An 18,804-nucleotide genomic window follows, 5' to 3' on the forward strand; every position below is an offset into this window, starting at 1 on the left:
CTTTTCTGGCTCATCATTTCAAAGAAAAAGTCAAGTATTTTGCTTTATGGATAAAACTTCCCATTTCTGGGCCAGCATGGGTTCTTCAGAGTAGACAGATGTTTTACACCAGTGCTGTGGAGTACAAAGTTGTCACCCAGCTGATGATAGCTACCTCTGTTGTCATCGCTGATTACTGATTACTTTGTAGGGGTGATTCTGGTGATCTGGGAGTTTTTTTGATGCTGAGACTTTGAATGGTTTGCCCCACTGATATCAAATCACTTACTGTTACCATTTATTTCTAAGTGACAGGTTATGCACTCAGAATGTTACTGTTGCATCTGATGACAATGACACCACAGTTTATCATCACAGTCATATGGATTATTTGATGGATCTCTCAGGACATCTTGCTTGAATACCGAGTCATATCGTTAAGCCCTCAGCTTATTTCAAAATATTTGTTGCTATGCTTGCTGGATGACAATTCTAACTAATTTCGCAGTGAAGATCATAGGGCCATACTTCTCAACTGTACAGGTTTTTGCAGAAAGCCCAAATTGTGCTTCAAATGTTTGTGTTTTTTCTTTCTGGCAAAACACTGAGGATTGCAGTCACTAAATAATGTGAGACATTTGAGTTTCAGACTTCATATGTTTCAGAAAAAGCATGCTAATGCAAAGCTTGTTATTCTATCAATTTTTTAAGTTTATAAGAACAATAATTAAAATCTCTCCCTGATTTTGGGCCTTTGTCCCTCCATTATTTTTGGCTTTTTCCTGATTGTTTGCATTGAGTTTAACAGGTATGCACAGGGTTGTATAGTTATAATTACCCAGTCACCATCTTTCAGTATAATGTTCTACTATCATTAAATGGCCTGTACATTAACTATATGGAATATTCTGTTTTAACTTCTTATTTCTAACTTATTTTATCTTGCGTATTTCCTATTTTCAATTTAATTTTATTATTGTTTCTGCTTGTTGTTGATTTTTAATGTTTTCTGCTTATAAGATCATGGCTGAAGAAAGATCTTTTGTGGCCCAGTTCACTTACGTAAAATAAAATAAATAGTTCAATAAATATAAGGAATAAAACAGAACAATGAATGTTCTTCCTGGGAACAATATAATGCTTTTCACTACATACCACAAAATTTGTACACAGCTAACACAGAAGTATGCAACACAGGTACTCGGATATTGAAGTCCTCCATAACCTGGATTTGTAATATAAAACATTAATGTTGTTAAAACTGTGTACATACAATGCATATGCATCAGAATACAAGGGCACAGCCATACTAATTTCAGGTGTATAATGCTATCGTGAAATTAGAAGAACAACAGTAAAACCAACAGATCGTGTGCAGAACAGGGTGTTCTAAAGTACATGAATTTCCCAACGAGATGTATTGAAAAATTAAAGGAAGCATTTAACCACACTACATAAAATCAGTATGATCAACAACTGCTGAACATCATGACAAAAATTGGTTTCATGTGTAACAATAAATATTAAAATAAGCAAGTGCACTAAATGTAAAACAAGTTAGTCTCACAATAGACGTGTTCTAGACCATTATTTTATTCTGAATGCTAAGCACAACTTCAACACAATAGCAAGACCAAAACCTAAGAATAACTTGGTACTCTCAGACAGAATCCCACATTGTCCATCTATTCTATGCCATGTTTCAACTCACAGTTTCAGTCTTTCCTATGTATAACATATGCAATTTCTTGCTCCCATTTTCCATGGATCACAGAACATAAGATGGCATTGTTGTAGAGCAATCTCAACCCATATGAGCAGTAGCAAGTCCTGTCTAAATACCGCCCGCCACACAACACCTGGCGCGACGTGTTGGAATAATGAATGAATATTCATGGTGATGTCTTCACCGGTCTCATGAATATTGATCAGGTATTCGGCACCTTAGCTTGAGGGGGCACTACACTTCAATAATGGTAAAGAAAATGCACTGGAACTAGAACTACTACTAATGGAAGGCGTGGTGTATAATCTTAGCAACAAGCTGCTTATTAATACAGCGTTATACATTAAGACAGAAGGTCATAAACCGGCATGCATACCTCTCAACTGTCTCCAAGTTATCCTGATATTGTTTAATAATTTACTGTTTAATAACATATAGGTGTTCATTAGGAAATGTCTATCTGGGTTCCATTGGAGAAAGATGTTATTACTTTGCCCTGGTTCACATTTTACATGGCTATGATTAAGCCTGGGGTTAGCCCTAACCTTAATGTTTAGGTTTAGGATTAGAGTTAGGGTTAAGGCCTAGGGTTAGGCCTAACCCTAAGTGGCCTATTGGCTCTGTAAAATGTGGACTATGGCAAAGTAATAACATCTGTCTCTGGCAGAACCCATGTGTACAGCGGTGATTTCAATATCTGTCAATCAGCTACCAATGTATGCATGATGTCACTGTCAAATGCAAGGGTAATCCTATGGGCCTAGCCTTGTAAAGGCACCAGGGCCATTAGCCTAGTACACACCTATGAACCAATGAACCTAAATCTGCATTGCAGACAATCATGCATCACTAGCATACAACATCATGGCCATTTGGCATGTCAATCACTTAAGCCACGTCCACTTCTGCTCACACCGACCGGGCAGGAACTTTTCTACAACAATGTCCATAAGACATCTCAGACAGAAAGGAAGGATAAAGTAATCTAACTCAACTCACATTAAGAAAAAATTAATACAAATTATCCCTCCTCAGAGAAAACTTGACAGCTCTCACCAACAGTACTTCCTTCTTTTTAATTGTGTCATCAGTACTTAAAGAATAATGAATCAAATGAAATAAGTACAATAATGACTTATGTGCCTCAATAATGTAAAATGTTATTTTTAATAAATTCATCTAAGTTTTTTTTTATTTTTTTTTATTTCAGCACCTTTTTCAGTCAGAATGCATTTTAATTACCTCTTGTCTGTTATCTGGTAGTTTTGCCTGCAATTACATCTTTGCATATAATCTTTAAAGCAACTCTCTTTGAAGACAATAAGATATGTATAACAGTTCAAGCATCCAGACCATCAGATTTATTACACATGGATCCAACATTCAGATGGGCTTGCTTGGGCATAGTTTTGAATTTGTTACAAAAGTATGGAGAAAATAGGGTAGTCATTATATTAAGAGGTAAGCCGTTGTCATAATGTAACTGACTCCATGGTTAAGGTAAAACCTGTGTGTTTCACATACAAAACAAATGCCTGTGCAGTTACATATGCACAAATAGGTCTTAAGATAAAAAAAAAATGTGGCATAGCAGCATAGCATAGAAGAGATAAAGTGAAGACTGGTAGCTGTCTAGACTGTTTTACTATCAAAATGTTGAATCTCATAACAAAATCTATTCAATTGCTCAAACTGACATTTCAAATTTGGTAATGTCACTTTTACAGAATGCCAGAAATCATCACCCCGACATCCACTTTTGATCTTATTCGAAATGTCAGGAGGTGACGTCAGACCCTCAGGCAGTTGTGCTGAAGCTGCTGTAGGAAATGTACATCTACAACACAAGTTTTTATAGCAGGGAGGCAAGCCCCCTTTGCCCCCCACACTCCCTGCATATTATACATACCAACTCGAGATCGTACTACAATGAGGAAGAGAGTAAATTTCCTGATCCCCACTGCAGTGCGATCTGTTATGAAAACGTCAATCCCATATTAGCGAATGTGCATTAACATTCACTAATATTATTTCGAACATTTCTTGATCGGCATTACAGAAACTGGAAAACATGCATTCGACCATCCCAGTTTCTTGTAAGTCCCATTCCACATCTAATAGTAAACCATCTAGACTGACATATGGCAAGCCCTCACACCCACATATCCATTGACTTATGCCTGTGCTTGTCTAACACTTAATGCACATCAGTGTTACAAAGCTAAGTCATGCTGCTTGTACAGAGGTTACAATGACACACTAGTAACACTGGTAAATAATTCTGCCAAAACAAATGCTCAACATTTAAGAATCACTTGAGGGCCAAGCTGCATAGTTATAAGGACTATCTACATATCTCTATGCCAATCATCCCTAAAGCAGTAGAGGAATTCTGCCAAAACAAATGCTCAACATTTAAGAATCACTTGAGGGCCAAGCTGCATAGTTATAAGGACTATCTACATATCTCTATGCCAATCATCCCTAAAGCAGTAGAGGATTACGTAAGAGCAGTTCAACAGTACAGCCCCAAGTGATGTAAAGAGTTCAAATTGTAGTATGCCAAATATATGTAATACCTTCAGACACCTTTACTCCTTAGGTAACCCTTTATAAATGTCAGCTGTGATCTTCCTTATTGCATAGATATTTAAAATTACAAGTAAACCAATGAAGAATGGAATGCAAAACAGATAATATAAATAAGCTATAGTACATGACAGCATTGTAATATTAATCAAAATACCAAATCAGTTAGGGGGTTTAAATGGAAATGTCTTCCTGTAATGCTGCAACAAACAATTTACTAATAAAGAAAGCAAACTAAAAATTGATTTTCAAGCTTAGATCCCTTTTATCAACAATGTATTTAAATACCCACTTATGTATTTAAATACCCACTTAGAAAAAAATCACAAAATCAGCTGTGCTGCTATTACTTATAGCACGTCTTGTCAGCATACGTAATTTATGTTTTAAAGGAAGTAAACAAAACAAACAAATAAATGATTGCATATGTGCACATATGAAAAAGTTAAAACCAGAAGACATTCCAAGATCAAAGATGAGCTCAACTCATTTAAAAAAAAATGTGTGTCACTGTGTGCAGCTAACTGTAATATTAATGTCTCTGCGGTTCCTTAAATATTCTCCCATATTTCCTGCCTTAATGAGGCCATAATCCAAATGTTGCAATATTAGAGCCATTTTCCAGTCTGCCAACAATATGATCAGTAATGGTGATGTCCTGTGTAGCACATGCAGTAACAGTGATTATATCCTCCTTTACTCATTCTGTAAACATTGTTAAGTTCTCAGTAAAAAAAAAAATGCAATTGTTATGCAGACAATGGCAAAAGGTTTGCAAAGAGTAAACGAGGTACAGCTCAAATCTACTTAATATACAACTGCTTTCAGTAAGGGCACTAAATATGCAATGGCTTTTTAGAAATTAAATTAAAAAAAGAACTAACAGAAAATAAACACAATACAACTCCAATAATTCATCTCTGAAAATAATGCTAAGCAAAAAGCCAGTTTTCCATAATCATTCTCAGTATCAACGCAAAAGTTAAATACAACATACCTTGTGTCATTATCACTCTAAATAACTTTTGCTGAGGACATGCTTAACTTTTAATAACTTTTCGCTCTGAACTGTAATTATTCTGCTTCTAAAAGGGGGTCCTTTACCAAAGAACATTTAAGCACAAATTAAAATGCTAATGCTGTTGATTTGTCTGCTAGCAGATAAGGCTACTTGTCACAAGAGCTTCTTTCAATGGTTATATAGCACTGTCTGGTTAAGTGATCTGTTCAGCCATTCAGTCTGTAATGAAACAGGGTTACAGGATGAACTTACAACAGACACCATTAAATGTGTTAAACTGCCAGTAAGAATCTTCTTATAAAGAGGTGAAGCAAATTGCTGTCATGCTAGTACTACATTTTGGCATACAGAATTACACTGGTATCTAACAAAGCCAGAAAATCATATGCTGTAGCCACTGTAATTCTAATATGCATGACCAGTCATTCCAAGGAAACTACTGTACCACGTTATGTCTCAATGACCTGAGCCAGTACTGAACACACGCCTCTATTTTGAAAGCCTTTGAACAAACCACCTGAAACAACTTGCAAAATTATTCCTTACAGGTACCATTACAGGGTTGGACAACCTTAGCTATTCAGAAGTCTTCAAGAGCTGCCAGCATATTCTGTTTCATATAGGTTATTTACAGACAGCATCTCTCTGGTCAACAAAGGAATGTCTAATTCTACTTAACAATCCATGTCTGGAGCACATTGTTTGGTGGAAGAACAAGTTGGGTAGCATATTACTAAAAACAAATATCAATAACAGGATACACTATACACTGCTTTCCAGGATTATGAAATAAGCTTCTCCTTACAAACAGACATTGGTCATTAACTTCTTTCAGGAATAGTCTTAAAAATATGTGTGTATCGAAGTGCTACATTTAGACTGGTCAATTGTGGCTAAGATCAAAATGTATATGGTCAACACTGCATAAGGTCAATAGTTGTGCAAGACAGAATGATCCACAGGGAAGTGGAATACGCAATCTCAGAGTTAGTATATGTAATTAGCAGGGAGTATGCAATCTCATTGTCAGTGCATGCAATTAGCAAGGAGTATGCAGTCTCAGATTTAATATATGTAATTAGAAGGGGGTATGCAATCTCAGTGTTAGTATATGTAATTAGCAAGGAGTATGCAATCTCAGATTTAGTATATGTAATTAGCAGGGAGTATGCAATCTCACCGTTAGTGCATGCAATTAGCAAGGAGTATGCAATCTCAGATTTAATATATGTAATTAGCAAGGAGTATGCAATCTCAGTGTTAGTATATGTAATTAGCAGGGGGTATGCACTCTCAGTGTTAGTATATGTAATTAGCAAGGAGTACGCAATCTCAAATTTAGTGTATGTAATTAACAGGGAGTATGCAATCTCAGAGTTAGTATATGTAATTAGCAGGGAGTATGCACACTTGGTTTGACAAAAAAGATCATCAACGAGAGTGTGAGATCACACAATCTCCAGAGTTGGGGAGTATACCCTTTCCCTGGTATTGTGTGATCTCAGAGTTAGTACCTATTATTACCAGGGGGTGGCAGTCCCCCACATGGGAGATGCAGGCAGGTTGTCCCCTGCAGAAAACACATTGCATGTTCTGAGGTTATACCTTGGAGCATGCGCAGTGATGTGCTGATATTTTGTTGTCGATTTGTGTGTTTACATTAGGGGCAATGACATTTACTTGTTTGGATTATTTTATCTCTCTCTCTCTCTATATATATATATATATGTATATATATATATATATATATATATATATATATATATACTGGATTGATGAAGGTAATAAAATCTGAAAATTATATATAATATGTAACCAGCTCATTTACTTCATAAAGTTAATGTTCACATAGGTCAGTAATTGAATTGATCAGCTTTTATGTACACATTAAGATTAATGTTTAATGAGTTGTTTAAATGAGTAAATCACTGGAAAGAACTTGTGTATAAAATAGGTGGGCTAAACACGTCTTCAGAAAATTAGTTAATCAGGGTGAGGCCCAACACAGTGGTTTACCAAGGAATGCAGCTGATGTTCATGGATCATGAGGAGCAAAGTCCTGTTTAGATCAGAGCCAGATCTAGCACTAGAAACCTCGGCAGTCGTCTAAGGCTCACTGCCTGTGAGAGGTCCCACTGGCTGGGGATCTGTCACAACATTTAAATTTTTAATTAAAAAAAGAAAAAATATTATGTGTTCTTTAAGAGCATTCTTCTTTAAGAACTCCTTCTCTGTCTATGACTCCCTGTGTGCACTGGCACTGCACACACCTGTTGCTTGCTTCTTCCTTTCCGCATTTCTTGAGCAGAATGTACATTCCTGCTGCTTGCTTCTTCCTTTGTATGGGAATTTAGACAACACACATTCCTGCTGCTGCCTAGATGGCAGTACGTTTTGTGTGTGCTGTGTAATGCCCTTGTTAGGGATGTCAGGTTAGTTAACTTGCTCAGGGTCAAACCCTGTACCTTAGTTACAGGAGACAAGAGCCTGAATCATCTACCGCAACTACCAAGCTGCTTAAAAGTATGAGTTTCAATGCATTCTCACAGAAATGAGTTCCACTGCATTTTCTAGGAATTGTGAGCTTCAGTGCATTTTTAAGGAAATGTGAGTTTCAAGAGAAGAGAAGTTTCATGCTGTTCATGCTGTCTGTTTACAATGTGCAGCTGTTTTGTTTAGCAAATTGTCATCACTGTTTGTGCTGTAGAATTTCAAAGCATTGTTAGCACAACAGGCAGCATACTTGCTTTTGCTACAGAAGGCTGAGGGTTCTACTCTAATAACATATAGATGGATTGCTGAAACTGTGCTGCACTTTAAGTTGGGGTTGGGGTGCTGCAATCTACAGTATGTCCTCCTTTGGATGAGATGCCTAGTAACTATGAACCTGTTGTTCGTTTCCCTGTTGCAATATTACCGGCTTACCACATTTTTTTTTTTATTTTTTTTTTAAGTAACATAGGCAATTTAGTTTTCAAGGCAGCAGGCACTGAATTTGTAGATGAAACACTAAAATATAAAGTTGTTTGCTAGCAGCAACCTCTTCATTAGTTACAGATCTCTTAGATGTGGAATTATTCAGATGACTATTACTTCTGCAGAGACTGCACATGTTGACTGATACTGGTGGATTGTAATGGTACAAGTTTGAGTGTCCTTTTATGATTGAAATGTTCTGAACTGGGCAATTCTGTCATTACTGGTTCATGTGTTTTGTTTCATTGTTTACTGGAAACAAAATGTTCAAAACTACAAATTTACTCTAACAAGTGTTGCTGTACTATACAAGAAATATAATTGTATACAATAAGGAAGGTGATTCAAAGAAAACATGCATGTATGCACGGTCCTAAAAATGTGTGCAAGGGGCCTTTGGTTTGAAAACAGCCTAAAGGCATTTTCTTTGAATATGGGTTTCAATGTTGTTTCAATGACTGTTAAATTTCACGGACAGAGAAGTTTACTGGCCAGATTCATTTTCTTTGAATGGAGGTTTCAATGCTGTTTTAATGAATGTGAGTTTTAAGGACAGAAAAGCTTACTGTAAATGCTAAGCCTGTTTTCACTGTGAGACTGTACTGTATAGCAAATGTCTATCAGTGTTTGTGCCATAAAATCTGAAATAAAAGTTTTAAATTAAATCCAAATATCTGCAATCATGGTAGGAGTAAAGCAGAAAATAGTATGCACACTGAGAGTTGTGAACAGTGTTTATGGTAACAATGGGACACTAGAATGGCTGCAGTGTGTGTGTTTGGGGGGGTGGGCCTGTCTAGGGATCCATATGACCATGATCCACATGAAGGGACTGTGCATATACTGTTATGAGATCACAGAACCATGCTGGGCTATATGTTTCCTTATGTTACCACATAAAGAAAATAAAGCCTGCTTTTATATGTCCATCTCTAGTGTGAGTTTCAAGAGAAGAGAAGTTTCATGCTGTTCATGCTGTCTGTTTACAATGTGCAGCTGTTTTGTTTAGCAAATTGTCATCACTGTTTGTGCTGTAGAATTTCAAAGCATTGTTAGCACAACAGGCAGCATACTTGCTTTTGCTACAGAAGGCTGAGGGTTCTACTCTAATAACATATAGATGGATTGCTGAAACTGTGCTGCACTTTAAGTTGGGGTTGGGGTGCTGCAATCTACAGTATGTCCTCCTTTGGATGAGATGCCTAGTAACTATGAACCTGTTGTTCGTTTCCCTGTTGCAATATTACCGGCTTACCACATTTTTTTTTTTATTTTTTTTTTTTTTAAGTAACATAGGCAATTTAGTTTTCAAGGCAGCAGGCACTGAATTTGTAGATGAAACACTAAAATATAAAGTTGTTTGCTAGCAGCAACCTCTTCATTAGTTACAGATCTCTTAGATGTGGAATTATTCAGATGACTATTACTTCTGCAGAGACTGCACATGTTGACTGATACTGGTGGATTGTAATGGTACAAGTTTGAGTGTCCTTTTATGATTGAAATGTTCTGAACTGGGCAATTCTGTCATTACTGGTTCATGTGTTTTGTTTCATTGTTTACTGGAAACAAAATGTTCAAAACTACAAATTTACTCTAACAAGTGTTGCTGTACTATACAAGAAATATAATTGTATACAATAAGGAAGGTGATTCAAAGAAAACATGCATGTATGCACGGTCCTAAAAATGTGTGCAAGGGGCCTTTGGTTTGAAAACAGCCTAAAGGCATTTTCTTTGAATATGGGTTTCAATGTTGTTTCAATGACTGTTAAATTTCACGGACAGAGAAGTTTACTGGCCAGATTCATTTTCTTTGAATGGAGGTTTCAATGCTGTTTTAATGAATGTGAGTTTTAAGGACAGAAAAGCTTACTGTAAATGCTAAGCCTGTTTTCACTGTGAGACTGTACTGTATAGCAAATGTCTATCAGTGTTTGTGCCATAAAATCTGAAATAAAAGTTTTAAATTAAATCCAAATATCTGCAATCATGGTAGGAGTAAAGCAGAAAATAGTATGCACACTGAGAGTTGTGAACAGTGTTTATGGTAACAATGGGACACTAGAATGGCTGCAGTGTGTGTGTTTGGGGGGGTGGGCCTGTCTAGGGATCCATATGACCATGATCCACATGAAGGGACTGTGCATATACTGTTATGAGATCACAGAACCATGCTGGGCTATATGTTTCCTTATGTTACCACATAAAGAAAATAAAGCCTGCTTTTATATGTCCATCTCTAGTGTGGTTGAAAACTTGAATGTGTGTGTGTGTGTGTGTGTGTATATATATATATATATATATATATATATATATATATATATATATATATATATATACATACATGGGATCAATACAGATGTCCGAAGTTTCACTTCTTAGAACCCACTTCACCGAGTCCACTTGTTCAAAGTAGTGAAACTTCGAACATTGACTTTGGCAGTCACACTACAGAACGGAATGGGAATATTCCCTTTTCCCCACTATAGTGCAACCTCGGAATTGGTATATTTAAGTAGGGGTGTGTGGGGGGTGTAGGGGTCTTGCCCCCCTGCAAAAACATGTTTTTTTTTTTTTTTTTGGGTTGCCTGGGGAATTTTTGCTGTGGGTATCCTGCTCTATTTCGAAGAAGTGTTCTGTCGATGTAGAGCAGCAGTAGACCCATATATATATATATATATATATATATATATATATATATATATATATATATATGTATTTATATTTAGGTTTGCTATTAAAATTTCAAAAATGTTTTTGCAAGTAATTACTTACTCGAAAAACATTATTGAAATTAACAATAGTGACTAATCAAAATAACAAAACAAAAAAAAAATGTCAACAATTCAAAATCATTAACTGATGTGATATCGACATTTTTCGAACTTACCTTAACATCTGGTGATGTTCAACACACAGGTGCCTAGAACCTGGGACTTCAAGTGCAGGAAGGCTTTAAACTAATCAGATATCCAAGGCTCAGACAGCAAGTCCTCTTTTTCTGGACTCTTTTCACTATGGAGTCCAGGGCTGATGACCAAACACACCAAACTTTCTTCTTTTTCATTGTGGACTTCATCTCTAATGTTAACACAAAGGATACCTTCTTCTGCATCAGTGACAATAGTTCAAGTGGCAGAACTAAATGCCTGGAGGTCAGCAACATGGATGAGCTCTAAACTGAAATTTTCAGCTACTGACTGAAGGCATGATAGTCTGCAAAAGAGTTAGTTCAGAAGCCTTGGTCTGCACATGCCTTGAAAAGGGAGGCTGAGGGAATGCCTCCAATAAGACAGGATATTCAGGCCTAGGGAGATGCAGCAATGCTGACTCCACACCTTTAGTCTGCCATCTCCCCTTCTCACGTAGGTGTTATTTTTCATTTTAATAACTTCCAGAGAAGGGAAATTCCTAACAGACAGTTGTTGGCTATCCAACATACCAATTTAGTGGGACAAGGTCTTCAACTTCTTTTGCTCCAAGTATACCTTCCAAAACCACTAGCACACCTTTGAAGCTTTTTCACAGAAAAGCCCTTACAAATGCTGCAGTCTTTGGTGTTGTGGTCTACGCCTAAACAAACAAGATAATGATGATCTTTATGTGGAATCTGATTCTCACAACCACACTTGCTAACTTTATTAAGGCTAGAAACAACATGCAACTGAACAAATCATCCCCCTGTTTTGTACCCAACAGCCCAACAACCAATGTTATTGGCATGCAACAATAATAACTACAAGGAATGCACCAGTGGGGCACCTATCTGATTGGAGATTCAGCTCTGTAAGCAAGCAACAATTCTTGGAACAGGTAGACTGTTCAAAACACGAAAGAAGCAAAGATGACAAAGCATCCTTCCACTTTATACCCAGCATGCACAGACATCTCTGGGTTGTATAAGTGCGTGTGTGTGTGTGTGTGGGGGGGGGGGGTTAGCCAGACATTGGACCTCACCTGCAGCACAGTTAACATTGGTGATGACTGTTAACAGTGACCTAAACAAGGTACACTGACGGGATGCAGGATGGAATGAGTTTAGAATTTCAAGCACTGAGGGCTACTGGGCAGTTGAGCATGACCAGACGGCATCAGAGGGTGTAAGCAGAGTAATAACTGGAGATCCTACTTCCACCAATAAGATCAAAACCCTGTGGTTGAGGAAAGCAACAGATATGACTAGAGTAAAGAAAGTTCTAGAACTGACCCTTGACAGGACAATGAAAGATATAAAACAGATGCTCGGAAAGCACATGATATGAAGCCAGGTCATGCTCTACATCAAGATAAATGAACTGAGGCATAGACAGTGAAGGAAGCAGCCAAGATGGCAAAACATATCCCTAGGATATATTGAGTTTTGGTACATGGTGGCTTTTTTAATTTCCTTTGTAGTACCTGCTGCAAGCTCACCAAGGAATGTAAAAATCATGGAATACAATGAGTGATTGCAACAGACAGCTGAAGAGCATGGGTAGTGGCATTTGCGCACATGGCAAGCTGTACAGCATGGGTAACGGTATTTGGGCATATGGCAAGCTGTAGAGCATGGGTAGTGGCAATTGGGCACATGGCAAGCTGTACAGCATGGGTAGCGGCATTTGGGCATATGGCAAGCTGTAGAGCATGGGTACTGGCATTTGGGCACATGCAAGCTGTAGAGCATGGGTAGCGGCATTTGGGCACATGGCAAGCCGCAGAGCATGGGTAGTGGCATTTGGGCACATGGCAAGCTGTAGAGCATGGGTAGCGGCATTTGGGCACATGGCAAGCTGTAGAGCATGGGTAGTGGCAATTGGGCACATGGCAAGCTGTACAGCATGGGTAGCGGCATTTGGGCATATGGCAAGCTGTAGAGCATAGGTACTGGCATTTGGGCACATGCAAGCTGTAGAGCATGGGTAGCGGCATTTGGGCACATGCAAGCTGTAGAGCATGGGTAGCGGCATTTGGGCACATGGCAAACTGTAGAGCATGGGTAGCGGCATTTGGGCACATGGCAAGCTGTACAGCATGGGTAGTGGCATTTGGGCATATCAGAAACATAAAGACTCATGAAGAACTTTATGCTGATCTTCATCTCAGTGAGGAAGGGGCAGAGTTACTGAAAAATGTAAGAGAGAAAGCAGTATGTGGCCAACAACCTCTGTGCCTTTAAAATAAAGTTGAATGGAGAAGAAAAGAAAAGGAATGATGAAGCATGTGAAGGAAAACTAAGGAGATAGGGCAGAATTAAGAGGGGACGGAAAAGAAGGATAACCATGAAGGACACTCAAAGGTAGGAAGGAGAAAGAGAAGGGGAAGAAGACCATAAAAGAGGTTGGGAGGTGATGCTATGAATGGTTAACAGCCTTCTAAAAAAAACAAGGTCATAGTAGGCTAGACAGAGGTATGGCAGTGGGAACACTTTTAGTTTCATAGAGACATCAGCAATAAAGATAAGGACATGGACAGAGAAGTTTCTGGCAATCATATCATCAGGAGTGACAGAAAGGGAAGGTTGTAAGGAAAATTGGTGATTTATGTAAAAGATGGGATAGCTTATGGGTTGATGACAGAAGGAGAGGGAAGATGGAGACAAGCCAAAGTGGGAATGATAAAGCAGGTAAGTATACTGGCAGTCAAAATGAAGGAATCCTGTGGGTAAAACAAGTAGGAGGACACCATCATTGGAAGAGGAAGGCTGCTAGCTGGAGAAGAGATTCAAGAGTTTGAAGGCACAGAGCTATGGTGAAGGGGTGGGAGGCTCAGGCTCTTAGCTGCATACTGATCAGTTCCTAGATCCGCAGCAAAAGAGGGAAGAATTGTAAAAAAAAAAAAAAAAATCTGGATTAGTTAGAATTTGTTCAACTGGTGCAAGAAGCTGGAAGACAAGTAACAATGTTCTAAGCGAAGTCTACACTACATCAGGTGAAATGGGGAATGGAAATAATTTTTCAGGTACAACTTAGACAGGATGATGTGGGACACTAACCAGAACAGTTTAATAAAGATTATGTATTAGTTTATTTTGTTTTTTATAGTAAGGGGAGTAACAAAAGCAAGTATAACTCTTTACTTGTGGACAACAAGGGTACCCCTGAAATACTAAATTAATCTAAGCATATGCAATAGATAAAAAAAAGGTGTTGGTACCAAGCGAGGAGGAGAGGAAGGCAGAGAGAGGTGAGAGACAGGCAGACTGACTGGCAGGGTTGGAGAGGGTACAAAATGAAATGCCCATATTTCAGGATGACTGTGCAGATGGAATACAATGCAGCTGACAGTAATGAATCATAATTAATTAGTTATAATTAAATCTATTAGTAATTTGGGGACTCCCTCCTCTCTGTATCTAAAGTCAAACTAATGATCTCTGCTCCAGAAGAAATCCAATCTGAATTGAATAGGAAGTCATTTCAAAATAGATTGAGTCCTACATAACATCATCGCACAGCTATACATGCATCAGTTACCTAAATTGATAGGAAGCTCCTCTTTTTATAAATAACCTGCACATACTACCTTAAAGGTAACTTCTTATAAACACCCCAAAGCTACGTTTCATTCTACTTGTTTTTCTTTCCTTCTTATCTTCCACCTGCTTCTGTAATTGTACACATCATCATTACCTCCATCTAACAAAACAACACTACCATACTATTTAAATAATATCTGTTTTAATTGTGGATACTTCATACCCCTATATCATATGTAAATGATGTGCATATATATAAAGGATTTCAAACTGAGCACACTATTCGTGTATGATATTACACACACACACACACACACACACACACATATATATATATATATATATATATATATATATATATATATATATATATAAATATATATATACATAAACACACACACACACACACACACACACACACACACACACACACACACACACATGCATATACATATACATGCACATATATACATACATACAGGTGACATCTCTTTGGTCAAAAGTTAATTCAACAGTTTGATTATTTTATTAAAAACATTGTAGACAACTTGCTGAACATTGACTATAATGTAATACACAATCATGTTTTTTTTCTTACTTCCCAGTTTTATGGCCGTGGAGTTAGTATATATAAGTTCTGTGGGTTTGGGGGTCAGAACCCCTCCCATGTCATTTTAAGACTTAATTGTGTTTAGTTTACTTTGGTTTCGATGGTAAGGGGAGGGAGGATAGCAAGTATAACTGTGTTATTTACATTTGCACTAATCAGGTGAAAGTAGATTTTTAAAAACTTAATTGCTAAATATAGGTTTATTTTATATCTAGGTTGAGAAGTGTGATGATTTCAGATATAATTGCACTGTTTATATCTCCAATCATTGGGTTTCAATGTTTGTTTTCATTGTAATTGATCAGCAATGAAATTGCAAAGTATTCTATGTTTCACAATAGTAATATACTCAATATATATGATTATTTTATTTCTGTTGTATCAAATTGCATGTTATTTGAGCATTGAGGATTATAATCGATATGTTACACTGTAGGTCTGTATGTTAAGTGAATACCAATGCCAAGGATTTCTCTCAAAGTTTCTGCTGAAAAGGGGTCTTATGGGCTCATTCAAACTATTACAGGAAGGAAATAAATAAAATACTCAAAACCTAGCAAGTACTCTAGAAAAAACACACACAGATTTTTTTTTTTTTTTTGATCAGTGAGGAGTAAAACAGCTTCAGTTTACTTTTAGCAACTACAGCCCAATTAGACTGATGTCAGTGGCTAAAAGGTAATGGAGAGACTATCAAGAGGAAAACTTGAGAACTTTGTAATGGACATTCATCTTTATGGCACAAACCTACATGGCTTTACCCAGAGCTGCTAATCAGACCTCCTGAAGGTCTGTCATTGTGTAATAGCAGGGCAGGGTGAGGGAGAGACAGTGGATGTGGTGTACCTGGGCTTCAGTAAAGCCTTTAACATAATGCCACTCTGATGAGTATTCAATAAGCTAAGAGTAGGAGAAAAGCTTAGAAAAGGACTGCTGGAATGGCTGTGAGAGGATGATATTTATGGGCATACTGCAAGGCATATGGGAAATGAACAAGAAAGTGCCAAAAGGGTTAGCACTGCCACACTCAATATTGAACATCTTCATACCTGGTACATAGGAGGCAGTGACTAACAGATGTAACATGTTTTCAGGTGACACACAAACTGAGCCTACAGTCTTGGATTAGGGAAAACATAAAGCAAAACAGTATTAAAAGTTGACAAAGAGCTTCAAAGGTGAGGATCACAACAGGTTATTGAAAAGTTCTGTATTTTGGATGCAACGATTCTAAGGTCATATGCAAGTTAGGGAATGGTAGACTATGACCTAGGACTGTTAATTTCAACATCTTTGGACCATAAGGCACAAGCAAACAGTCAGCAATGCATTAGGTTATACAATGCAAGACAAAGACTCCATGGAAAGGGAGGTTATTCTCTGACTTTGTTGCAGTGTGATGAAACTTATGAATGGAATACTGTCTGAAGTCCTGGAGACCCTACAATGAAATGCATGTGAAATGACTAGAAACCATTCAGAGAAAGGCTATAAGGATCCTATAAGGGGTATGAGGAGAATAAGCATCTCCTGGAGCTGCTGAAGATGTACTGATTGCACGATGGTAAGGCTAGGGAAGGCAACTTGGATGCACAAGATACAGCTGCGGCATGATGATAAAGGGCAGGCCATCAGACACAGTTGGCATGTACTCAGTTTAAGCTGGACATAAGAAAGTTTACTTTTCACTGAGAAAGATATGGACACCCATGAGCAGACTACTTGTAAATCCATAGGACTTTCAAAACAGCATGGAGCATCTAGGAAGAGTTTGCAAACACAATATTGATGAACCAGAATGTACATAATAGGTGCATCTAACTGAACAGATTCTTCTTCTTCTTCTTTCGGCTTTTCCTGGTTAGGGGTCGCCACAGCGAATCACCTGTCCGCTCATGATTGGCAGTGAAATTTTACAGTGTTGAGTTGCCAGCCCGGTGCCCAACCTTCCACAGAAGGCACACACATGCACTCACACCTAGGGCCAATTCAGAGTGTCCAATCCACCTGCAGCATGTCTTTGGGATGTGGGAGGAAACCGGAGCACCCGGAGGAAATCCACGCGACCAGAGGGAGGACATGCAGACTCTGCACAGAAGGCACCCCAGCCGAGGATTGAACCGGAGAACCTCTTGCTGTGAGGTGACAATGCTAACCACTGCACCACCGTGGCCGCCCATCTAACTGAACAGATTAAATACACAAATTAATTCCTACTTTCACAGTTTGTAATCTAATGTAATATACTACAATACAGTGTAATGTCAGGCAATCATTATAAACTAATGGTCATATTCATTAACGTCCACACTAAGTGTACGCAATCTGTATTCAGGAACATCCCTACTACATTCTTTGTGCTTTCTATTCACTCAGAAAGAATATACTACATGTGCATGTAGTCTATACTTTGTGGTAACCTTCATGAATCCCTCTTGAGGCTGCAAGAAATTTGGTAGGAAAATTATAATCAGGAAGAAGAAGGTGTGAGTTAAGTCTGCGTTGTCTGTTCACTCAGAACGGCATACACATAGTGTAGGCGTTAATGAGTTATTCCATCCAGAGACTTGTCATAAAAGCAAATAGCACGTATGTTTTCTTTGAAAGCAAAAAAAAAATAATAATAATTAATTTATGCCATTCACACATTATTCGAATGCTCTATCCTTTTCTTTAATAGATTTTAAACTTTTCATATATTCTTGGCTTTCCATAAGGCACTTTTTCTAAGTCAATGAGGACACAAGGTTGTAAATTTGCAGTGTTACATAAGAACCAGTTTATAAAACAGTTTTTTTTTGTACAGACTCTAAAGAAAAGTGATTCAATGTTTTCTCGTCTGAAAGGAAAAGGTAAGAACACAGAGAACATCACCAGAAGAAACAGCAATGGCATATGAAAGAAATAAACAAGATTAATTAATTGAAGCCTAAATTGTTTTATCTTTTTGTGTAACAGAAAACATCAGTAGTACAACTACAGTGAGAAAATATATCCTTTTATAATTGATTCCAAGATATATTCTTACCTTATCAACACCCATCCTTTTAAAAGATGCTTGCAGCAGTTTAAAATTGTGTATATACTCATGCTCCAGTTTTGCTTGAAATTTCACTTTTTTCAAACTGATACAGCCTGGGAATAACATATCCATGAACTGGCAGTACGCAGCACCTGCAAGAAAAGACAGCATGTGAATGCTAGTGGGATTTGGTGCAAAACTGTTGGCCACAGTTAAGGAATGCACAATTGCTGCTCCTGTCACAGACAAGTGTATAAGAAAGAGTAACATTAATTCATGGACATGTAGTGTCTATCATTATACTTCAAAATTTGCTAATTTAAAGCAAGATCAAACCTCATAACACACATCACTGGATACAGATGTATATGTATGTATTGACAGATACAGCTAACCATCTGAAAGGGGTCATGATACGACT

The 18,804-nt window shown here is 37.7% G+C and overlaps 1 protein-coding gene across 4 annotated transcripts in view; it reads right to left on the bottom strand.

Moving 5' to 3' along the window:
• MAPRE2 (microtubule associated protein RP/EB family member 2) overlaps positions 1–18,804 on the bottom strand; it is a 2,455,004-nt gene that overhangs the window by 558,607 nt on the left and 1,877,593 nt on the right. For all 4 annotated transcript variants that reach the window (XM_044066619.1, XM_044066620.1, XM_044066616.1 and 1 more), the window contains one exon: positions 18,390–18,535. In XM_044066619.1, the coding sequence (XP_043922554.1) occupies positions 18,390–18,535 (146 nt within the window). The remainder of the gene's footprint in view (positions 1–18,389; positions 18,536–18,804) is intronic.

This window comes from Protopterus annectens, chromosome 3.part1 (assembly GCF_019279795.1).
Source record: "Protopterus annectens isolate FY-2018-M chromosome 3.part1, PAN1.0, whole genome shotgun sequence".
Lineage (NCBI taxonomy): Eukaryota > Metazoa > Chordata > Ceratodontiformes > Protopteridae > Protopterus > Protopterus annectens.